At 42.7% G+C, this 26,108-nt stretch overlaps 1 protein-coding gene across 5 annotated transcripts in view; it reads left to right on the forward strand.

Annotated features, from left to right (window-relative positions):
- ITGB2 (integrin subunit beta 2) overlaps positions 1–26,108 on the forward strand; it is a 116,391-nt gene that overhangs the window by 7,749 nt on the left and 82,534 nt on the right. The window contains exon 1 of one of the 5 annotated variants that reach the window (XM_066575653.1): positions 4,386–4,459. The exons of 1 other annotated variant lie outside the window; for it this stretch is intronic. Coding sequence is in view for 1 of the 4 variants with exons in the window: in XM_066575652.1 (XP_066431749.1) it covers positions 22,860–22,886 (27 nt within the window). In the remaining 3 variants the exon portion in view is untranslated. Of the gene's footprint in view, positions 1–4,385; positions 4,460–17,982; positions 18,010–18,244; positions 18,298–22,723; positions 22,887–26,108 lie in introns of those variants that run through there. 3 more of the 5 variants (XM_066575654.1, XM_066575655.1, XM_066575652.1) reach the window with 3 other exon arrangements.

Below are 26,108 nucleotides of genomic sequence, written 5' to 3' on the forward strand. Positions count from 1 at the left end.
TTCTCCTTCTCCTCCTTCCCCTTCATCTCCTTCTCTTTCATTTTCTTCTTCTCTAAAGAAAGCGGAAGAAGGAGAAGAAAAAAGAAAAATTAAGGTGGCTTAGTTATTACCACTGTTGCATTGCTTCGCTCGGGTCCTAGGTTCAAATTTGATCAAAGACCGCATCTGCATAGACTTTATATGTATTCTTTGTGTTTCTTGTTCTCCTCCTCCCCCAGAGACAAGAGAGAAAGAAGGAAAAACAGGCATGGTGGCTCAATCCTTAGCACTTTTTCTTTGCAGTCCTGAAGATGAAGGTTCAAATCTGACCAAGGGTGGTGTTTGTATTTGCTTTTTATGTTCTCTTTTCTTTGTGTTTATTCGTCTTGCTCTTCTATTTCTCTGCCAATAAAAGGACAAGTGTGGTGGCTCAGTCATTAGTGCTGGAGATGTAGGTACAAACCTGACCAAGGGTGATGGCTTTGTTGATTCCCAGGCAACAGTGCTAACCACTGAGCAACATTTATTGAAGAACCACTACTAAATGCTGGAAGTGGTAAGCTTACAGAGGCTTTCCATTTTACTTCTGAGTTCCATTTTTCATAAAATTGGATCAGTCAAAAAAACGCTAGTGTGAACGTAGCCTCACAGACGCACTGAGCGGTTCATACTGCAGTTGCACCCTCTTTCCTTCTCTATCTTCATTTTGTTGTATTAATGCAGATGGATTTTTGGTGACTCAGGAAGCTTCTAAACGTTATAGAGACACCAAGACCGGGGAAAAGGGAACTACAAGCTGCTAGAAGACGATGATGCCACTTCACCCTAATAATATATATTACAAAAGCATTAATTCACATATATCACTGATTTATGGAAACGAGAGCTTCCTTATTGTCTAATCTTGATACAAATGCAGCAAACCCTCAGGTGACTATAAGAGGCTAAAGAAATTACGTTTCATAAACAAATAATTTTGAATGGAGATAGATGTAATGGATCGGTATAATAATTTCATACTTTGGGCCCTATATGGTTGTTAGAGTATAAAAAAATAATTCTTTATTGAATTAATGATTAAAAGCAGAGCAAAAAGCATGGCTTAGTAGCCATAGAGTGATTTCTATAGCTGCCGGTCAAGGGGTTATAGGAAGATCCTCTATATAGGACCACAGCTTAACTTACAGGGGGCAACCCAAACAAGAAATAAACCCCTATTTTTGGGCAGATGGTGATTTTTTTATTACTCGGGGTACTAGGACGTATGTTTGCCACATTTATAGTTACAAAGTCACTTGTCATTTTGGAACGCGCTCACATGTAGGTTGATAATAGAACACTCACTTCATACTGACAGTGTATTGATAGTGTACAGCGACATATTATATATGTATTAGTACCGTATATACCGGCGTATAAGACGACTTTTGAACCCCGAAAAATCTGCTCTGCAGTCGGGGGTCGTCTTATGCGCCGGTAATACAAAAAAAAAAAAGTGTAAAAAAAAAAAATTTTATTACTCACCTCCCACGGCGTTCTGTCGCGCTCCGGCAGGCTGTCGCTCGCTCCGGCAGGCTGTCGCTCGCTCCTCGTCCCCGCCGCAGCATAGCTTTCTGAATGTGGGGCTTGAAATCCCCGCTTCCAGAAAGCTAATACACACGCCGGCAGCCATGACAGCATTGAATGGCTGTGATTGGCTAAAGCACACGTGGCTTCAGCCAATCACACTATTCAATGACATCATTGAATGGCTGTGATTGGCTGAAGGCGCACGTGTTAGCAATCACACCCATTCAATGATGTCATTGAATAGTGTGATTGGCTGAAGCCACGTGTGCTTTAGCCAATCACAGCCATTCAATGATGTCATGGCTGCCGGCGTGTGTATTAGCTTTCTGGAAGCGGGGATTTCAAGCCCCACATTCAGAAAGCTATGCTGCGGCGGGGACGAGGAGCGAGCGACAGCCTGCCGGAGCGAGCGACATCCTGCCGGAGCGCGACAGAACGCCGTGGGAGGTGAGTAATAAAATTTTTTTTTTTTTCTCCACTGAATACCGGCGTATAAGGTGACAGTTGGGGGGTCGTCTTATACGCCCCGTCGCCTTATACGCCGGTATATACGGTAATTGCAAGGTCACTTATCATATGTGAACATATGCTTACACCTAGATATGGATTAGAGCACCGTCCTCACAATGATAGTGTACTGATACTTCACAGCAGAGTGTGATGCATACGCTGGTGATTGCAAGATCAGTTGTCAAACATGAATATGGGCCCCCGCCTAGATGCAGATATGACAGTGTACTAGTAGTTCACAGCAATGCATTGCATAAGTGCTGACCTTAAGGCCCTTTTACACACAACGATTATCGCTCAAAATTCGTTCAAAAGCCATCTATGAAGCAATAATCATTGTATGTAAATGTGTGCCCATCGTGCACTTGCTGGGCACTTTTCATACATTGCAGAATTCAGCTCAGCTTAAAATCCATCAGGACTGATGAGACGGACTGCACGCTGAGTTCTCCGCCTGCAGCACTGATAACATTCTTTCAGCAGCTGTCCCACTGGAGAACAATAGCAATGTTTTTGGAGAACAGACCACCCGCTGTTCTCTAAATACATGCAAATGAAGCTAGTTAGCTACTAATGGGCTGATTAGCCCATTAGTAGCTAATGCAAAATGATCACTCAAAACTGTCAGTTTCTGACACATTTTGAGAGATCATCTGTGTGTGTAAGTGCATCTTTAGTCTAATGTAGACGCTGTACTACCAACACCCTGGTCTGATAAGAGAGCTTCAAGTGGGAGCTAGAGTCTATTATTACATCAGATAAATTTGATACTGACCCAACATGACACTCCTAAAGAAGCCCTACTTATTTCTGGATAAGATGGATATTTCTAAGAACACCCTATCTGTTCCTATGTTCACACTCTCAAGCTCAGCGTGTTTCAGTGGTCGATTTGATAGACCTCCCATCAGGAGCCAGATCACAGTACTAGATATTGACATCTAGATAATCGAACTGTTGTGATAACAACAGGAAGGATTATCAAATTGCCATGAGATCAAAATCATAAAAGTTGATATTTAGGTAATCCAACTGTCATGATAACGACAGAGAGGATTTTCAAAGTGCCATGTTGTCTGGCAGCATGTGAGAAAGTTGTTGACTATTAGGGCTCCTGTCCACGGGCGATAGTTCATTGCATTACCCGCTGCGATAATCCGCCCACGGGTAACGCAGTGAACGTTTTCCATAGCATTTCTATGGAAAGTGCCGCTCCCTGTCCACGAGCGGAGGATTCAAATCGCGGCATGCCGCGATTCTCCGTCAGATAGACTCACTGCAGAGACCTCACAGGTCTCCCCACCTCGTCCCCGGCAGCGGAATATTGATATAGTAAATTTTTCATATACATTAGTTTAAAGTGGTTTCACACCTGCATTGGGGATTCTGGTTTTCTGCTACATTCGGTGAGCAGTAAAGGGGATTCCCCGCGGTCAAACGGCTTCATTTCTGGATGGAACCAAACAGCGCCAAACGGAACCCAATTGTTATAATGGGGTCCGTCCACTGTCTGCCCAGCTGCCTGGCTTTTGGACAAAAGAAAAAGCGCTGTGACAGAGCTTTCGACGCAGATGTAAACCAACCTTACATTTATAAATGTGGCCATTTGCTGATATAACAGCTGATTGCCAGGGTATCGGCTACTAGACCCAAGGCTGATATTAAAAGTATAGCGGCTGAGCCCCGGCAGCTGAAGAAAGGTAAGTATGTTTTTTTTTTTATTATTTATAACACTACTTTGCCTTTTTTTCAGGGAAGGGCTTATATTTAAAGCCCTTCCCTGAAAAACAATTACCGGTAGCTGGCGTGCCGGCAGCTGGATCCCTTACCGCAGCTGTCATGTGTGACAGTTGCGGTAAGGAATTCTTTATTCCCTGCGGGGATTTAGAATTTCTTTGCTGCATCTGTCACAGATGTGGCAGGTGCAGCAGGGAATTCTTTATTCCCCACGGGGCAGATGTGTTCCTCAACCCAGCAGGTTTTTTTTACACTAAAATGGTTGTTTTTCACAGAATAGATTATATTTAAAGCTCTTCCCTGAAAAACAATTAAGGGGTGCCAGCAGACAACTGCAGCAGCCGCGGCTCTATTGAAACCAATGGGCACGGACCTGCATTCATGCGTGTTTGTGCACGTACGTAGGTGCGCACCTATGTACGGCACATGCTCGTGTGAAGCCTGCCTTAGGGAAGGTCTTTTCACAGTAACTGCAAGTGTCTCAATCACCCTTAAAATGCTGTACTCGAGACAGTGAGAAGTGGAGAAGCTGTTCTTTCATCATTACTGGCTTAGCATTGGTTTCCTCTTTACCCTTCCTGTTTTCATAGGATGCATTTGAAATAAGTCCACAACTACTCAAAAAGTAGCACGGTAGCCTAGATCCTGAAGTCCATCTAATGAGGTAAAGTAACACTTGTCTTTCCTATTACCCCAGATATTGTAGAGATACTATACATGTGCAGTATTGTTACATTTGTTTTCCTAATGTGACTTGGAAATAGATTAAGAAAATGAACATAATGAATGAATGGATGGATGCAAATGGATATTGTTTAAAACCATTTGTATTTGCTAGTAGTCAGTCATATATGCCAGTAATATCCACCTCCTTTGCCATATCTCTGGTTGTGATACTAGTTTTATGTATTCTTCAATTACATCTGTCTTATTGTCATGCTTGAAAATAAAATAAAAATACATTTTTTACAGCTAATACCAATAGTTGGAAATATTGTGATATAGTTATATATTTAGAGCTATTAAAGGGCACATCTAGAGAAGTGCAGTACGAGAGTCAACAGATCCTGCAAACCTTTATGGGACAAACAGTTGTTAAGGTGCATAAAGTGATCAAAACTTACTCCAAAAGAGGTTAGTGTGAATGTGCCCTTGTAATGGTTGGATCCTGACCTTCCTGCATTCATTCTATGTAAGGAATGGATTCATTCTATGTAAGGAGAGATGCTGTACATCAGTGTAGGTTTCTTATAATGTGACATCGCCCGTGACTGATACCAATCACATACCGGAGTTTCAAAACCGCAACTCAGAGGTAGCCAGTCTGTTATAATATGAGGATAATATTATCCATACTTTAGATTTGTACTTCTAGGATAGATGAGATATACCACTGAGTCTACTAGGTGGGACAAACTTTAACCCTTGCAGGACCAATTCCTTTTTTTTATCCCTGCAATCCGGAAAAAATAACTTTTTTTTTAAACTTTTGTATTAATGCAGCAATATGATGTGTTGTTTTTTTGTAGTTTTTTTGTAGGTTAACTTGTAGTTTCCATGCATATCATTTTGAAGCACTTGTATATACTCTTTACATCGTACTAATTTATTTTTGGGGGACAAGAAAAAAAATATTTCACTATGTTTTTATGATGTTCACATTGATCTACCGTATGTACTGTGTATTTATTGTACAAGTGGTTATAGGGATACCATATATAGGAGTAATGTTACTGTGTAGAGGTTTTATTCTGTTGAAAAATAGGTTTGTGTAATTTGTATGCTTTATTTACTTTTTTTTCTTTTTTTTTTTGGCCCACAAAGGGACTTTAATGTTTTTTACTTACATTGTACTTACTGCCAGTAATCATGGGTACAAGACTCGCATACAGTGCTGCAATCAGATTTGATCACCGCTCTGAATAAGTGAACTGACGGTATCAGGGTTTACTTCGATTTAGGTAATTACAGTGGCAGCGTGTTTGTGTATTACAGCAGTCCTCCCACGGTTGATTACAAGGGCACAGTGGCAGTCATAAGAGTAAGGCTGCCTGTCCACGGGCAGGTTTGAATTGCATTGCCCGCGGCAATAATCCAGCCGCGGGGAACGCAATGCACGCTTTCCATAGCGTTGCTATGGAGAGCACAGCCCCACTGTCCAGGAGCGGAGAATCATTGTGATTTGGAAACTTTAGGGATTGCTGCCTTCCAATAGGTGGCAGAGATATTGTTCCATCTCTCTTATTTGCATATTACCCAGAGGAGCATGAATGGCCTTTTAAGTCTCCACACTCGCCGTCAAAGTGTTCTCCCTAAGGAGAAAAGATAAGTGTTTCTGACCCACATAGGAATGTAAAACACTGAACGAGAAGTGAACGTTTCTCAGCGATGAATCTGCCTGTCTGAACAGGTTGCACGACCGCGAACGAGCTGGTGATGACGTCACCATCTCTTTCTTTCGTGCAATCGAGTCTCATTCAAAATCATACAGTGTAAAAGTTGAAGTGCCGGTTCGGGGTTATTTAATATGTATTGTGTATATTCACTAGCGGGGAGATACTCGGCTAAGGCACTACTCGCTCGAGTAATGTGCCTTAGCGAGTATACTCGCTCATCTCTATTCACTAGGTTACCGAATGTACACGGCCAACTCACTCCCACCCACATGCACTAGCAAATAGCTGCACAATTTACTGGCAAAATTATACAGCCATTGTCCTCCGCTGCGGGTTGGGTGCCTGCATACACACTATGTAGTCTCAACCGGAGTATTTAACCCCTTAGTGACCATTCTATTTTTGGTCTCGATGACTGAGCTCCTTTTTCCATTCTTGTCATCATTGCATTCCCAGAGCAAAAACATTTTCATTTTTTCAATGATATAGTCATGTGAGGGCTTGTTTTCTGCAGGACAAGTTGTATTTTTGAATTGCAGCATTTTGAGGTACATATAATGTACTGCATACCCTTTTTTTGCAAGGGGAGAGTTGGAAAAAAACAGCAATTTCGTCATAGGCTTTTTTTTAATAGTGTTCTTGTACGGTATAGAAAAGCAGGATAAATTTATCATCTGAGTTAATACAATTAGGGTGATTCCAAACTTATATAGTTTCTTTAAAAAGTTTCATTTCTAAAAAGCTAGTTTCTGTCACCACGTTTAAAGACCTATATCATTTTTTTCTTATCATGAACAGAGCTGTAAGAGGGCTTGGTTTGTGTGGGATTAGTTGTAGTTTTCATTGGTACCATTGTGATGTGCATGCCAATTTTTAATCACTTCTTATTCCGTTTTCTGGAAGGCAGAATGAACTGAGAAGAGCAGTGTCACCATTTTTTTTACAGCTTTCACCATGCATAACTAAAATACATTAAAAAAAAATATTTTATGTTGCTGCATTCCAAGACCCAAAAAGGAGCTTTAACGCGGGATAGAATTTGTCCACACAGACATTTCTGCATCACAATTAGAGATGAGCGAGTATACTCGCTAAGGCACATTACTCGAGCGAGTAGTGCATTAGCCAAGTATCTCCCCGCTCGTCTCTAAAGATTTGGGGGCCGGCGCGGGTGACAAGTGAGTTGGGAGGGGTGCGGGGGGGGGGGAGAGAGGGAGAGAGAAATCTCCCCTCCATTCCTCCCCGCCGGCCCTCGAATCTTTAGAGACGAGCGGGGAGATACTCAGCTAAGGCACTACTCGCTCGAGTAATGTGCCTTAGCGAGTATACTCGCTCATCTCTAATCACAATGTTATCTCTATCGGTCTTGAATTCTGCATCTGTTAAATTCTGCACGTCTTTACTTCAAAACCGCAAGATCCAATTTCGAAAAAGGAAAAGGAAAAACGCAGTAAAAAACACAACAAAATCCACACTAATTGAGAAAATCTCCATCTGCTCTGAACAATTCCATACCGTGTAAAATGTCCCTGACAATTTTATTTTCCCCATCGACAAAGCTATTGGAGAGATAACTTTTGAGGGATGATTTCTGGTTAACAATGGTACAATTTTGGGGTACATACTGTACGACTTTATTTTTTATTTGAGTTTTTTTTTCTAAGACAGATGAACAGAAAAACAACAATCTTGCATTTTCTTTTTTAGTATTCACCATGGGGGATAAATAACATGCTAATAATTTCATAGTTTGGGTTGCTACAAATGTAACTATACTGATTATGTTTGGGTATTTTTTTCTGCAAAAAGGCATTTTCAAAGGGAAGAGCATGGATTTTTTTATTTTAATTTTTTGACAATTGTATTGTGATCTATTTTTTCAACATTCCTTAGTATGTGAAGAGCACTCCAATGCTTATATAATGCAGTGTATTATTTCTTTTGCATGGCAAACCTGGAGGCTAGTGTTAGGCAATATGTCAACCATGGCAACCCATCAGCTCCCTAGGAGTTTTCGTTTTGGTGCAAAACTCAGCATACAGTTACATCTCAGGCAGATATGCAAATGATTAGAGTTGTGGGGTCATTAGATGAACGGTCTTGCCATCTGAGGCTGTAAAAATGGATCCACCCTTGGCCTATAAAAAGGCTCTCAGAGGCTCCTTGTGTGTAGTGACCTCTTGTTCCACTTGTGTAGAGCTTCTTAACCACTAGATTGGCCTTCTTCTATGCAATCAAAGAGATTTCACCCAGTTAACAAAATTTGAAAGGAAAAACAAGTACAGATATATGTAGTGCTCCAAAGAATGGAAACAACATTAAATTCAATAATAATAATATGTATATATGTAAGGATTAAGATGCACTCACCTGGTGTGGAATGTTCTTCAGTTGACACATGTCCACACCGCTGGTCCAGAGTCGCCCTCAATATAATACTGGGTCCAATCCACCACCAAATCCCTGATAGGTGCCCTGATCCACAGGGAGAGCGCCACGGGAAATCTTCAGGTAGTGAAATTACCTCAGTCATATAAACAAGTAAGAGTTGAAAGAAAAAATGTCTGCACTCCAGGTGGGTTAGTTGTAGGAGGAGTAACAAACCAACATTAAATAGGAAGCACAACACCAATTACTTCGTGGAGCAGTCCATTCAACCGGAAGGTCCGGGTCAACACTGAATGTCTTCAAGGATAAACGCCTAAATATAGGAACATTAAATTTTAAAATACATATGAAAAATAAAATGCATATATTTTATTTTCATTTTTCACGTGCATTTTAAAACTTTTTGGGTTTGTTACTTCACATACAACTAACCCACCTGGAGCGCAGGAAGAGTTTGAGACAGGGTGCATTATTGCAATGTGAGAAGTTGGATGGTCGTAGCAACGAATTGCCTGCCACCTGATCAGACTGTTAGGAGGTGTTGAGATCAGTGGACGTGTTAGGGCACGCACATGCAACACCCCAGAGGGATGTCCCTGACACTTGACCAACGTGGAGAGCTAGGAGGGTTAAGTGTTGGCTTGTCACAGCGGCACTTACCCGACTCTTTTCCTGGAGGGATGACACATAGCCAAGGTCAGAGCTGGATTGTAGGCCACCTTCGACACCCCTTACATAGGCCATGCCAATAAATGGGATGATGGGGGTAGTAGTTATCACGTGTGATGCCACCGTTCCCACATACCGGTATGCTACACAACGTAGAATAAACGCAGACACTTGTGTACAGTACCTCAGGTCCCCAGGAACGGTTAGGGCCCGCTATAACTTTACTTGGTAAACTTTAGTAAAACAATTATTCACAGTAATGCAGGTACAATTCTTTACAGAGAGAACAAGACAGAGCTCAAAGATCAGGGAGGATACACAGGATGAAACTGGTCCTACAGTCCACGTTATCTGTATGGCACCGTTCCTGGATTGGGCGCACTCCGGAGGAGGAAAGGGGGTAGACGTCACTCCACAGACACTCTGGCAGCAATTATTTACTTAAAGGATTAGCTCTGACACCCCACATGGAAGACGTGTGGGTGTGACTTGTAGCGTACTTCTGCGCAGTGATCCTAACTTTGGACGGCTGCGCAGGAAAAACGTGTAATTTGAATTAGTACCTTTACGCCGTGCCTCTCTATTGAGAATTTGTTACGATCGTGTGGGCAACCTAAGCATGGGAGCCCACACGATCGCACCCAAAAAGGGACAGAGAATGGATGGGATGGACGCACACAGGTAGCACCAGGGTCACACGGGATTCACACAGGTTACAAGCAAACTGACCCTGTTCTACACGGGAGGATGGCATGGCCCTACCTAAGCAGGGAACATTGACTCAATAAGGGCAGCCCAGTGGTCTTCGGATCTGGGCCCTAGCTGATCCTAGGAGCCACGCCACAGAACAAGAGACATACACATGCTAAATGACAGAGACCGAACCACAGGATACACAGCATACCGCAGCCACAATGCAAACACTAGTAACAGATGATAAGCTGAATATAAATACCAGGTATTAGTTGACATGTTGTACAATATGTGGAAGCTAGCAGGCCACTTCACAGCTCCTGGTTATACCGCTAGTCCCTACACTAACCAGGAGTCCAGCAGAACCGGACAGCGTTCACACAGAAAGCTGCAACAGGACAGGACACAGATAGCAGATCACGCAGCAAACTGACACGAAACTGACAGAATTTAAACGTACAAATGGACATGAACCAGCAAGACAGAGATTACTCAGCAAAGCTTGCAACAGGACAGAACAGAACACTGGACACACAGTCAGCTGCATCAGGAACAGGACAGAGTACAGGGCACACAGCAAGACAGACTCCACTCAGATCACAGGCACACAGATGAAACTCACAGCAAGTCTATGTGTCCTCATACCAGGGGGAATAGACAGTCAGCTACACAAGCTGACATAGGGGAGTGTCCAGTTACACCAACTGACACCCAGAGTAAGACATAAGACCTCTGGAGGCTGCACCTGTACGGGAGGGGGGGGGGGGGCGGGAGGAAAAGGGGGCTACATGTACTGCAGCCTAGGACTACAGGTGTCCAGACAATCTTGGGGAAGCAGAGAGACAATAGACTTACTTTCAAACACCGATCAGAATGGGAACAAGCTGAACATGACTGATAAGTTACAGGACACAGAACTAACATGAGTGCTCACCCTAGGGTCCAGCCTGACTGACCAGGAGTTGGGTTTATATGTGAGCACAGATCCAGGAGATTGGCTAGCAGGAAGTACCACACCCAGCCAGCTCAATTAACCCTCAACCGCCTGACTGTGCTGCTAGGAGTACATAGTACAACAGATCCCAGCAGTACACGTAACAGAATTACTTAGGAATGCTCTCCCTTACGGTTTTGGGACTCACTCCATTCACATCCAGACTTCAGTCGCTACAGGATATCTCTCCTTTTCCCCCATCTACACCTACATGGAAGCTGAAGGTGCTTCCATGGGCTCTGTGTTAGGTGGTACAAGTTGGGACTCTCTGAAGATGGAACTCCTTTCCCACCCTCAATCACTCTTATTTATACATTTACTCATACCACATGACATGACAGAATGATACATTTACAAGCAGGCAATGATTTTATTGGAGTTAACCTCTCAAGCGCCACAGCTGTGCAACACACACACGGGATATGACAGGACAAGCTTTGCACAGCGCATCTACATAGGACAAACATGTATGACATTTATGGATGGGACCAGGTTGGTGTTCTGGGCCACTACACACACACAACGATTGGGCTCAGGACGTCTTCGACAGACCACCAGTATAGAGAATCATCTGACAAGCACGAGCAGCTCCAACTGTTTTGTTGTCCATCATCCAGAGACAGGTGGCACCATCATTACAAGTCCATGTGTCTGTTGGAACCATTTCCAGGCACTTGGCTGAAGAGCATTTGGTCTCACGGCACCCATTACATGTACTGCCCTTGACACCCACCCACTGTCACCTGCATTTGCAGTGGTGTTGTGAATAACGAATTGGGACAGCAATGGAGTGAAATCAGGTTGTCTTCAGTGACAAATCCAGGTTTAGTTTGGGCACTGACAACGGTCGTGTTCATGTCTTGGGACCTAGTTATGAGCGCCTCAATGCTGTCTATGATGTGGAGCGGCACACTGCTCCCACTGCTGGTGTGATGATCAGGAGGCCATCGCATATAACAGTTGGTCACCCCTCTTAGTGGTACGAGGGACCATGACAGCTCAGAGATATGCTCAGAACATCCTGCAGTCACATGTGTTCCTCTCATAACGGGCTTCCAAGTGGCATTTTCTAGCAGGATAATGATCGGCTGCACACACAAGGGTGTCACAGGAATGTCACACTTCTGTGGCCTGACCACCAGATTTATCGCCAATACAACATGTATGGGACTACCTGGGACACCAAATTTGACAGCCTACGAGTTTGCACGATCTAGAGGCTCAGTTACAGCAAATGTGAACCAATATACCCTACGGAATCAGTATGCCTCCATGTTCGCCCCTATCACATCTTGCATCTAAGCTAGAGGTGGTACAACAGGGTACTAGAGCTGCCATGCCCGCCCATATCACATCTTGCATCCACAACTCCTGGCTTCCTTCTCCTCAGATGGTCAATTCTGACCAGCTTACATTTACTAGGGGTTATGCGTTCAGTTTGTAAGTCTGTATTATAATATTACATGGACCCTACCACAGAAACTGCTTAGATGGGGACAAAGACACTCGTATCATAGTTACTGATGATTACACAGATCCTGTCACACAGTTATAATAGAGATCACAGCTCATCCTCCTGACTGTATATTTATGGTCTGTAGCTTATTTAGGTGAACACGGGATGTAATGTCAGTGTTACGTCTATGCGGCGCACTAAAGCGCCACGCCTCAGTACGGACGCAAGATGGTGTCCTAATAAAACTGCAAACACCACTCATAGTATTTGCACTGACAAATTACACCTCTTCAGGCAATGATGGAAGGACACCTATCCCTTATTATCAGGGACAGTCCTGATATGGACAGCCCCACTGCCTTCATCTGGTACCTGGCTATCCGTAAACCTAACCATACCATATATCAGCCAATATGCAAACACAAGTAGCAGATGTAAATGCTATAAATGCCAGGTATTTGTTGACATTTTGATCAAAATATGGAAACTAGCGAGGTGATTGTCCCAATAAGGACAGCCCCACTGCCTTCATTTGGTACCTGGCTATCACTGATTAGGAACCTGAAGAGGTGCACCAAACACAGGACATGACACTGTTCACACACACCAAACACAGAACACAACAGTTCACACCTCATGTCTGGCCACCTGTATAGGACCTGCTCACAGCACACACACAGAGAGAATCAGAACAGAGAAAGCAGACCACTCCTACACCTGGGAAGCTTATATGAGCACTGACCTGGAGACATTGGCTGACTGGAGACACACATATGCCCAGCCAGCACAATCCCCAACACCTGAGCAGGAGAACTCCAGCGCACCTGTAGTACAACAGCTCTCAGGAGACAGACGTGACAGTCAGTATTTTACACACAGCATAGATGGTACAGTTTTTAGCTGCTCAGGTAATGCTGTGCTGATGCATTGTGGAATTGATATCCAAGTGAGAGCAAAAATCTCAACATCAAGATGGTACCAAATAAAATAGAGATGACAGCTCATCTCCGTGACTGCATACTTACAGTCTTAGCTTATTTAGGTGAATACAGAAAGCTTATTTAGGTGAATACAGAATGTAATGTCTGTGTTTTACCTGCAGCAGGGATGATACCATCTTTTACTGCTCATGTAATGCTGCACTAATGCATCATGGGATTGAAGTGAAAATAAAAACCTCAACATCAAGATGGCCCTTGATAAGCATCAGACAGGGGGCTGCACTGCATGAAAGTGGCTACAATACAAGTGTTACAGGCAATCAGGTGAGGGGATCCAGGAGTAGAAAAAATTGTTTTTGTCGAAGTAGTCCTTTAGGTTTTGTTGTGTGTTTTTCAGTTTAGGTATGCTGACAATTTTAAACATGGACATGAGAGGCCATTCCACCACCAGGTGGTGCTTTATATGCATGATTTCTGAGTATTCTTTTTTTATATATAAAGGAATTATAAAACATCTCTCAAATTCTACTAACTTGGTCTGTAACTTTTAGATTTACTTTTGATGTGTGACAAAGAACACTAATTCTAGGGATTATTGAGAAAAAATAAAAACAGTGTAGGCAAATGCCTATTGGATAGTCTGTAGCGGCATCTGCAAGCTGGGATTTCTCTATGTTTCAGTTGAAGTTCTGTACCCCTGTTATACACCTTGTATAATCTCAGTGGGAGATAGTGGGGAGGAAATAAAAGGGATGTCTTCAGGAATAAAATTGAGAATACAGGAACCTTTCTTTAACCAGTGAGGTGTAACTTGAATACATGGAATCTAAAGTGGTAATCAAGACTGGATGGACAGTTTATTGATTCCTTCAGTTTTTAGTAGGGCTGCTATGAGTAACGCCGTATGCACGCGGACAGTTGCAGAGTTATACCCAAGATTTTCAGATGCAAGTCGCATTGGACAGCACACAGACAGCCCGTCCGTGTATTGTCTGGTGTGCAAGACATGGCATATTACAAGTCCTATTCTTGTGCAAGACTCACACAAGCATAGGACATGCAGCAATTTTCAAGCTCAGACCATCAGTCCAAGTGAAAAATCACTTGCATGGATGAACCCACTCAAATAAATGAACATTGCGTATGGGCTCGCGGGTACCCGTGCTGCCTCGGGCTCACAACCGGAATCTGCTGCTGGCCTCTTGCATGCAGAATGTGGTCTGCCTGTGTGAGCCTGGCCTAGGTGTGTGCAGGTGTGGCCACTGTGTTAGATAGGAGAGATTACTTTGTGAGTTAGTAGCCAGATGGCTTGGATTTCGTTTGTTAATGCATGTGTGCACTGTGACCAAACAGTGCGAAGAGTTGTTACCTTTGTATCTGTTATTTGCTGCCAAAATAAAATGGGCTTCTTGAATTTCACCACCTACTCTGGTCTGGATATGGATCATTGAAGTGGGCCACCTAGGTGGAGGTAAGGTGGCGATTCTGCGAGATGCCTAATTCCCGAGTTGAAATATATGGTGTCCAATGTGGGCATGGAAAATGGCGCACAACCCAGCTGTGATGTCCTGAGCGGCCAGAAGTCTGTGAGTGGAAAAATATTGGTTGTCCACTGATGCAAGAGATGTTGCAGTAAAGAGCTAGTGTGGCTGAAGATAAAGTTACAAAAGGTGAAATGTGAGTGTTGAAATTGGAGAAATTTAAAGGGCCAGCTGCCCAAAAGTTTAAAATGGCTGTGAGACTGACATTGCTGCTGTGGGAGTGAGCTATGGATGAGCTCCTTAGGCAGATGGTGCAGATGAGTGTTCAAATAAAGAAGGATAATGATCTTTTCCAGGCACGGTGTAAAACGGACTGCGTGGCTATGGGGACACTCTTGGGGGTGTCCCCGTCAAAAGGCTTTGTTGCCAGGGTTCCAAGGTGCTGTTCCTTTGGAGGAGAAGTGGAACAGAGTGCTGTTGCAAGTGGGCTATAACAGACTGTCACTGTTGCTGCAGGTGACAGACATCAACAGCAGGTGGCTGTCACCAGCAAGCAGAGAGACTGTTGCTGGGGGTGCGAAGGTGAAGATTAGTGGGCACCTGGTTGCCAAGTCTTTGGGAGATAAGGAAAAGTCCCTGAGTGGATTGCAGCAGGAGTCTCGCTGTCTACAGGTGTGAACTACGTCCAAAGTCCAGAAAAGCTGCAGTGCCACATGTCAAGTCTGAGGAATGGGGAGATCGTTCAAGGGTGCAGCGTGGACTTAGAGAGACTGATGTTGCAAACGTTGGGCAGGAAATGTCTGATGTAAACGTGTATGATGAAAATTACACAAAAAGAAAAACTGATAATGTCAATACAAGGGCATGTGATGTGCATAATAGATTTGCTATGCAGGATAGTGCAGTGGAAGCTGCATTAGTGTTGAATGAGAACAGTACTGACACAGAAGCGTCATGTGATAAAGTGTATGAAATGACGAGAGTTTATGAAAATATTCCACAATCTGCACAGGTGAATGCAGAGTGTGAACAGGCTGGTACAGAAAGCTCACCCACAGCTCATAAGGGAATTAACTCAAATATGCCCCTAGTGGTAGAGTGTAGAAATAATGTAAAGACTGCATATAGTACTAAGAGTGAAGGCAAACAAGAGTTGTCAGTGTAATTGCCTGTGAAACCAAGGTAGTTGCCAGTAGCAACCAAATGTCTGCAGGAAATACAGATAATAATAAAAGGCTACTGGCAGAAGAAGAAACAGGAAGGATCCTGGATGATACTGTGGCTGCTCTCAATGAAGTTACACGGTTGAAGACAGAAGCTGATGTCATGTTAAAGGAAAATGAGCACCTCAGAAGATTAGCTAAAGCAGAAGCTGATCACAGGTTGTTACTGGAAGAGCAAACCGCTCAGTGTAATCAAGACTTGGAAGAAGTGAGAAAAAGAAATATGAGGGATATCTTTCAAAGGCCCACAGAAAGATGCAAGATCTCAGAATGCAAATGAGAGCCCAGGAATTAGAGGTGACCCAGTTGAAGGAAAGCTTAGATGAGGAAGCTAAAGTACCAATTTAATGGTGAAAAAACACTTCATCAACAGTGATGACCCCTTTACTCCAGCTACTAAGAAGGAACTTATACAAGACACCTTTGAGGATTTAACCCCGAAGGACACAGCTGCCCTTTTGGACTTACATCACCTACATAGGGAGTCAGTTGCAGCTGATGTCCCCACACACAGGATCAATATAAGAACACCCAACCCTGATTTCTATCCAACACAAACCCGCACACAGGTTGTGGAAGATTTCCAAACGATTATGGGAAAAGAACTGAAGTTGTTACAAGCACAAACTAAGGACAATTAATATGGACATTTTGGATTTGATAATATGACGAAGAGGGAGAGAATTGAGCTATCGTGGTTATCCAAAGGTGAAGACATCAGGATTTGTCAGTCAGACAAAGGGGGAAACATCACTATTATGGACACTACCTTATACATCAATTGCATCAATCATATTCTTGAGGATAGGATTACTTATAAAAACTACAGGGAGACCCCACGGCTGCTTTTTCTAAACAACTACATGAATTATTACAATTGGGTTCTAACTTAGGTGTGATTACTACCAAGTTTTTTTTTCTTCCTCCTCATGAATTTTACTTTATTGGAATTTTTGCCTTCCAGATTCTTTTCCCCTTAAAATCTTCACTTATTTATCATTGTATAGATGTATTTAATTACCATTTTCCAAATATCTACATATATACTTGTTCCTCTGTCTGTCTGTTTTAAACCTTTTTGTAACAAATCTCTGTATGCTGGTTACAACATGTGGTGCAATTAAGGCCGCCTGCACACGAGCGTTCCGGATTCCGCTAGCGGATTTTCACGCGCGTATGGTACCTAAATGTGCTTGCGGATAGGTGCGGATGCGTGAAAAATCACGCGCGGATGTGTTGCGGAAAAAAACGCGCAGAAAAACCAGCAGACACCCCTTATTGTAAACCCAACCCCTAGAGAACTGCCCATTCCTTGGAAAACAGCTTAAAAACCAACACCCAGACTCAGTTTTGTCCCTCTTGCTTGTGCGAGCACCGTTAAATTATTCTGGCAACATGCTTTCACCCGGTGAGCAGATGTCTTTGTGGGCATGGTTGATCCATGTAACTTTTTTCGGGCGCTTCTCCAGCGTGACTTTATTTCAGTCACTGCAAAAAAATTCACAAGAGGAATTCATTACTACAGATTTTGCATTCTTAGATCCTGCATTGGCAAGAAATACTACCTATCTCCCTCTACAAATTTGCCTGTGAAGCTCTGTGCTGTGTGTTGGGACGCCTCCTACCATGCCTACTTCCTGTAGTCATAGCAACCAGTGACTCCATCCGCAGCTGCACTGCGGATGTACTGCGTGAAAAAACGCACCCATTCACTTGTATTGGAGGCTTCACGTGCAGAATCCGACCCAAATTAGAACAGGTCGCAGATTTTTTCACGCGCGTGAAAAAACGCGATACAAATCCGTCCGTCTGGGGACAGCTGCGGATCCTCATAGGAGTATATTGGCTGCAGTCTGGGGCAGATAATGTGCCTAAAATAACGCGCTGGAAATTCCGTTCGTGTGCAGGCACCTGAACACACCCACCACACCATTCCTCAGCCATCTCTCCTCCTGACAAGCTAGCACACACAGGTATTGCTTCTTTGATTTTAATTTGTATTTTGTCTATAAGTGTCTTGTGTATCTCATACCTCATAGCTGTTGACAAAGGCTACTGTAGCCGAAACGCATTCACCGTAGACCTGTGAGCTGTATGCTTTTTACTCAATAAAGAATTTAAAAATTTTTTAACGGTAGCAGCTCCTCTCCACTTCTATTTTTCTTTATATGGAATTTAGCCGTCTGCCGTCAGCTGTTTAAGGACGGAGCTCCTGTTGAAACTCAGATCTCCCTGCAACATTGGAAGATACTGCTTGTGAGGTGAGCCCATATTTCTTTTTTGGCTTAAAGTACATGAAGCTCAAGTTCAAGAGCTTAAACAGAAGTATGCTCAAGTTATGAAAGAAAGTGACCGAACACAAACTAAACAGGCTCTAGAAAGTGAGCGTAATGAGTTGACCAATGAGGTAAAAGGTATTACTGCATAAACAAGAGTGACTCTGAACACAAGAGACTCAACTTCAAGAGCTACAAGTAAAAATCAGTGAAGGTGACAGAGTCCAGGCAGAGCTGTCCGAGAAGAGAAACAGACTGCAGGTGGAATTAGAAGCTCAGAATAAAGATTCTCAGAAATTGTTACAAGAAGAAATGGGTCAAAACTTGGCCTTAGTACCAGGTTGAAACAAATGAAAGATGAGAGGAATGTGTTCTGTGAGCAACAAGAGGAAGATGAAGAAACCAAGAAAATCTTATCAAAGCAGATTTCAACTCTTCAAGTTCATGTGTCGGATATGAGAAAGGAAATGGAGGAGACTACTGCCTCCTTGGACTCTGTTGAAGAGCAAAAGAGAAACATTCACAAAGAATTTGAAGTTACCAGTCAACAGTATGAAGAAAAAGCAGTTGCCTATGACAAACTAGAGAAGACTAAAACTAAACTTCAGCGGTAATTAGAAGTTATTAGTGTGGATCTTGGTCACCAACGTCACATTGTGTCCAACATGGAGAAGAAACAGAAGTTTGATCAGTCGCTTGGTGAGGAGAACACCATTTCCACTAAAGATGCCAATGAACGTGACTGTGCTGAAGCAGAGGCTCATGAAAAATTCAAGTGCTCTCCTTAGCACGCACCCTGGAAGAGGCCCTTGAAAGAAAGGCTGAAGTAGAACGGCTTAACAAGCATTTACGCACGGAAATGCAGGACTTGGTTAGCACCAAGAAGGATGCTGAAAAGAGAAGTCTGGTACGAGAAAAGAGTGTGTTTCAACAGCCAGTAGAAGAAATGAAGACCCTGTTGGAGGATCTTAAAAATGAGTTAAAAGCAACAAAGAATGCCAAATTGTGCTTAGAAGGTAGCCTGGGAGCTACAGGTGAACAGTTTATGATGAATGAAAAGTCTTGAAGGAAGAAATCACTTCTGTAAACAATAGTAGAAAAAAAGCTATTCAGAAACTGCAGGAGGTGCAGGAGCAGCTGAAGAGTTGCCAAAGAGATGGTGGGCGCTGAAAAATCTGCTGCTGTGTCAGCAAGCTGAAAAAAAAGGCGTTTAGATCAATTAAGGTACTGGTTTAAGAAAGTGGTCGAGAATCAAATGAGGTCAAATCAATAGATAGCCTTGCCCTAGATAAAGAAATCATGAAAAATTGAATGTGTGTGTTAGATGTCACACAGATAGAGATGAGCGAGCATACTCGCTAAGGTTCGGCTGCCGGCGCGGGTGACAGGTGACAGGTGAGTTTCGGCAGTGAGCAGGGGGGAGTGGGGGGGGGGAAGAGGGAGGGAGAGATCTCCCCTCCGTTCCTCCCCGCTCTCCCTGCCGCCGGCAGCCGAATCTTTTCTCTCGAGCGGGCAGGTACTCGCTAAGGGCAATGCTCGAACGAGTAATTGCCCTTAGCGAGTATGCTCGCTCATCTCTACACATAGACTGAACAAAGAGCAGCTGCATTGGTTGAACTGATGTGCAATCTGAAGTCTCTAATGTGAAACCTGAGAAAGTTACTTTTGCAATTAAGAGACAAGATTATGGAAAAGCCAGTGCTGTGAGAAGCGAGGAACATATTGAAGAGGTTCCGACTGGGAATGAGGTACGCATGTAAGAAAATATCCTGCAGGTAGTTGAAAATGTGCAAGAAAGTGAAAAGGAAAGAGAGTTAGGTCTTCCTTACACAGGCATTTGCAAAAACGCTGCGGTTAATGCGGTTTCAGCAGCGTCGGCATGCGTTTTGCCAGCGTGCTGAAAATGCAGCCGAGGAAGCTAAAGAAATACTCACCTAGCAGGCGCCATCCGTAGCTAAATGGTTACTGTAGCTTTAAGAACAATACTAACATGTGATGTTATGCCGAGTTATTACACATTTAAGTCTGAGAACCCTTCTATGGAGTGAAATTCTGTTTATTCAGTTGCTGCTCAGTAAAGCAATTTTTATAAAACTGTGCCGCCTCCGCCCATCACCGCTGCACCATAACACCTACCATCCACCTGCTTCACATATACTTAACACGTACCACCAAAGTATTACAGCACCATTACTAGGAACTTTGCCGTTTAACACTTTAAATGCCAAATTCAATGCTGTCAGGACACCTAAAAAGTAAACAGGGAAGGAGCGCCTTTATCAGCCAATCCGTCATCTACAATGAGATCGCAGAGGGGCGATGGCTTGCCTTGAATGTCAATGTAAAAGAATAGAGATAATAGAATACAATACAGAAGTACTGCAGTGTATTATTTGGGTGACCACAGGATTGAATGTTCATTTGCCCTACAGGGACATAAAAAATAGGTTAAAAACAATTCATCAGAAAAAAAATTGTTAAAAGTACATATTTGGTATTGCTGCATTCATAATGCATCTAGCAATAACATGAATATATTACTTTTCCCACATGGTGAATACTGTAAGAAACAAACAAAAAAAAAGGCAAAATGCTGTTCTACTGTACACTGTAAAGCACCCTATCTTAGGCCGAATTCCCACGGGCGTATTTGTACTGCAAGATCTGGAGCTCCGGATCTCGCAGCAAATACTGCCCATAGACATGCTATGTGAAATCCCTTTTCCATGCCCAGGAGCGGAAATCAACTGCGATTTTCCGCTCACGGGGGAAAATCGCAACATGTTCTATTTTGGGGTTGAGCCTCGTATGGATGGCTTTCATTGATGTCAATGGAAGCTGTCCATCCTGTGGCCTGTCCGCAGTGTTCAGTGCACAACGGGTCACGGGATCTGCGTCATCAACTAGCGACGGCACATCACAGAATGTATGGCGCATGTGCATCGGCGTAGTGGCCGGCACATCTGCAGTACAGAGGCAGAATGCACACTAAGCCAGTGGACAGGTACGCGGGGGTCACTGCAGGGACACAGGGTTGGATTCCGGCTGCTAGATCAGGCACCTGGAATCCAACCTATTCATGTTCATTCAGCCTTAAGAGCAGCATTTTGCCTTTTTTAGTTTGTTTTTTACAGTCAAGTTTACAAAGTTTGTAAAGTTTATAGTTTGTAAAGTCATGCCAGTAACTGACTATCCAATCCCAGTACTAGCTAGGGTGACTAACAGGTATTAGAGCAGGTTCCTACTGCCTAACCTTGTATGCAAAGTCATACAAGGTTAGACAGTAGAAACACCAGAATTTAACACCTTCCTTACCATTTAAAGTGATACATAATTACACACATTCACAACAATATACACATTTACAATTATATACATATACTTTACATGAGGTAGCAATAGCAGTACTGTGGGACCCCAACTCTTGGGTACTACAGTTCCTATAGCAAGAACACCTGTGGCAATGTCTGAGGCACTAACAATATTTATATCACTTGTGCAATACTGAGGAAATCCAGAAAACATGACCAGTTGGGAGTCATGAGAACTGAAGTCTGGAAAACACTGATTCAGATGAATGACCGCCCTCTTAATACAAGGTCCACAAGAGCGGGAGTCACTCATACAGTACGGTTCTCTTTTCTGGATCATAGAATAGGGGATCACCCTTTATAAAGTCCATATGCTTTAATAGGACATATGGACAGGAATTGTCTTAATGAGCAAACCCCTTTAAATGGGTGATCTGTGATGAGGCAACCTTTTTAAGGTCAGATAATTTGTAACAAGATTTGTCCAGTTTCGAATTATAGCTCCTGTATATATAAAGTGAGTACTTGCTGATGTAGACATTTGAGTTACTCATGTATGCTATGCTGGGACGTCACATCTTTTTAACAGCTTTGATCGACTTAGAGTTTAGATGATAGATTTGAATTTAAAGGGGCTATCCAGGAGAAGAACATGGATGGCAATAAGGCATCAATATCCAGTTGGTGGAAGTCTGACTTTCGGCACCCTTGATGATCAGCTAATTGAGTAGCAGTATATGTGCAAAATAGTGCTGCCATTTAACAATTCAACAGATGTATCAGTGCACGCCTCTGTGGTTTTGGGCAGTCTCGTGGTCATGCCAGTGTTGTCCAGTGTGTCCGTATCCTTTAACACTATGGCTGTGTGGCAGATTTACCCTCTTAGCCCTATAGCAACAGCAATGACTATAGTTAATGCTATGCTTCAGAGAGGAGGAGGATGTTATGCTGTCAGTAGGGTTTTCTTTTTTTCCTGTAAGACTAGTAGATATTTCCTTTGTGTTATAATTGATATCTTTCAGTGTGTAGGTTGTAAGACGTTTTCTGAACCAGAGAGGTTATTGCATCACTCGTGCACCAACCTCAAAAACTGGTATCGGAAACCAGAAAGAGGAAGACTTTACATACTTACAGAGTTTTAGCATTTTGGTTACAAAGTTGAACACACTGAGAGTTAGAAACTTTTCTAAAAGATATTTTAAATGAGCTCAATATACTTTTAAGGACAGACATCAGATGGGAAGTCTCAATGTCTACATAAAGGTAAGGGTATTTCATATATATGTATTAGTCTGACTGAAAGCACTGCGGGAACTAAAGAAAAACTTTTCACTGCTTTGGAAACTGCTGATTTATTTAAAATATTTATTTGGGACTAGATAGATAGCACTTAAACAATAGGAGAAAGCAAGTCAGATAGATAGATAGATAGATAGCAGATAGATCGATAGATAGATGATAGATAGATGAGAGATAGATATATTATAGATAGATAGATAGTAGGGATGAGTGAGTATACTCGCTAAAGCACTACTCGTTCGAGTAATGTGCTTTAGACGAGTATCTCCCTGCTCGTCCCTGAAGATTCGGGGGCCGGCAGCGGGCGGGGAGCTGTGGGGGAGAGCGGGGAGGAACTGAGGGGAGATCTCTCTCTCCCGCCCGCTCTCCCCTGCTCCCCGCCACAACTCACCTGTCAGCTGCGGCGGCTCCCGAATCTTCAGGGACGAGTAGGGAGATACTCGGCTAAGGCACATTACTCGAGCGAGTAGTGCTTTAGCGAGTATACTCGCTCATTCCTAATAGATGGTAGATGGATGGATGGGTAGATAGATAGATGGATAGATGGATAGGAGATGGATGGATAGATAGGTAGATAAATAGATAGATAATTATAATTCATCTCAGAAAATTGAGTAAGCTTTTCTCTTTAACCCCATGCTCCGGAAGCCAATTTTTTTTTCATTGTCTCTTTTTCTTCCCCACCTTCCGAAAGCTATAATTTTTATATTTTTTCACCAGCATTGCTATATCTAATTTTTTACTGTTTAGATCTTTTTCTTAAAAAAAGACTAAAAAGTTTTTTTTAGCTTTTAGTATTTTTTTTAAGTTTTCAAAATGATTATTAAATTTACTTTTAAGTTAATTTTTTTTGTCCAACTAGGGAACTTCAGTGTGTGATCACTTGTATAATATGCTGTAATACATCTGTATTACAGGCAGGTCTTAATAGGCATCCGTACATGGCAGCTCTGGCAGCCTTCACTAACCCATCAGCATTGTGTAATCACAGCAGACGAGTCAAAGGAGGAGGCTTTCCTGCTAATGGCTTTGATGCCACAATAAACATTGACCACTGCATCTGAAAAGTTAAACGGCCACAATCAGAGTAAAGTCCCATTTACACTGAAAGATGGTCGTTCTAAATTCGCTCAAACGGCAGTTGCATAAACTCTTAAGTAGCTAATTAGCTACTTAAAAGTTTATTAGCGTGCAAATGAAGGCTCCTGCAGGAGTGCTGTTATCTGCACACAGCTGCTTTGTTCATGGAGCTGTCTGCGGTATCACGCTGGGAATTCCGAGCAGGATACAAGCTGAAAGAATACTATCAGCAGTATCCCGCCGGGAACTCAGCGTGCGGTGCTGATAAGGCTCATTGCTGACGTCAGAGATGCTTAAAGTCAGAGATGAACGAATAGTGCACGAAAAGCGCACGATGGGCGCTCATTTGCACACAACAATTATCTTTTGAGTGATAATTCTTGTGTCTAAAGGGGCATTTAGTTCTGATTGAGGCCATCGCTAGCTTGCATCAGCTGTTTAACATAGCCAACACCTGCAGAATGTAAAGTGGGTTCCACTGTCAAGCCTGCTCATCCCCTTTATGAAAGAGGTGCGTACATGTATATCCTTGGCTATGGGGAGGAAGGGGAGGGGGGTAAATTCCTTGCCACTATCCTACTAATTCGCCAGCTGAATGCAGGCTGGTCGAGAAATGGACATCTCTTTCCTCTGCCAATGCCCTGCTGTTTGATTGGAATTATCCAAATTTTATTATAGTGATGGGATAACAAGTATTTATCCTAATTCTCTATTTATAAATTCAAGTCATCTCTGAGATTTTTGTCTCTTAATCCTGTGGCTGTTTCTTCAAAATGTTGTGAGCAACAACAGGCAAATATATTTAGTGGCATCGTAAGTGCCATTTTTTAGGATGTTTGCAGAAAATCAAAGTATGACGTTTTTCAGCACACACTGAATTTCCGTTTGTGGCCTATTTTTGCAATTTTTGATATGAATAGTACTTTTTAAAAAGATTTGAGAACATTCCCCACCACCACCTCCATTAAAACTGACAGTACCTACTTAAGTTATTTAGTGTTTTTTGTGCAGTTTTAACACCAATTTTTGATGCTTCTTTTTTTTCAAAAGACCAAAAAATGCCTAAAAGCAGATCAAAGAGACTTAGGAACCCATGTGACCATTTCAGTAGTCTTTTTAGTGTTTATAAATAAAGTGCTTGAAACATGTGCCAGAAAACTTGTTCTAACATGTTTTTAGCCCGTGCTCACACGAACGTGTCAGACTCCACAAGTGGCAGGAGGCCGTCCGCAGCAAAATAGAGCATGCGCCGATTTTTCTTCCACTCACGCAATACTTAATTCATATCCGTGAGTGTGAAGGAAAAATCGAACGTTCATGCTTTTCAATACCTGCATTCTGGTGCAGATGCCAATCACGGATTCCGCAATTAGAATCCGTTGATGTGAGACCCCCCTTATTGTATACTAATTGCCATTTTGTGTAGGGATAATTAATTCATATGTATAAAGCATTAGTAGTTTTTATGCATCTGTGCATTTTATTCCCTGTATGTGACATATAATTGTGTTTGGTCTTTGCCCAGGGTTCCAAGGGGGAGGGAGATAAAACTCTATAACAGCTTCTTATTGTACAATATCCTTATAGTGGAAGGGGTTAATGATATAAATGTACATCCTGGATAGTTTATGAATGACAGTTTAAATATCCCTTAAGGGTTATACAAATAGAAAAACTCACCCCTCAGATCACTCTTCCCAACTTCCTACACTTAACATACCAATGTCCACATGGAAGGCATGGCAGAAACTTTGTAAGACCACCTCTCTACACCCAAACTTCTCACCATATCTAATGCTGACAAACAACCCACACTTTCAGTCATATACATCATGCAATGAATTCTGATCTTGGCACAGGAGGTGAATAACCAACATTAGATGCTTATTACACAAAAACACGCATGAGGTACTACCAATAGGAGAACTACAAGCCAAGTACCCGCGGGTCCCCATTACTTTTTTCCCGCACCTACAGACGAGGAGCTACGTGTACAAAGTATTAATGAAAATACCCCCAAGTGAATGGCTGGAGTAAACCAGTCACAATTAAAGTATCTCACCAATGCATGTAGACACACAACTAAACTCTATCACACCTTAAACG

The sequence above is a fragment of the Eleutherodactylus coqui genome, chromosome 8, assembly GCF_035609145.1.
Source record: "Eleutherodactylus coqui strain aEleCoq1 chromosome 8, aEleCoq1.hap1, whole genome shotgun sequence".
Lineage (NCBI taxonomy): Eukaryota > Metazoa > Chordata > Amphibia > Anura > Eleutherodactylidae > Eleutherodactylus > Eleutherodactylus coqui.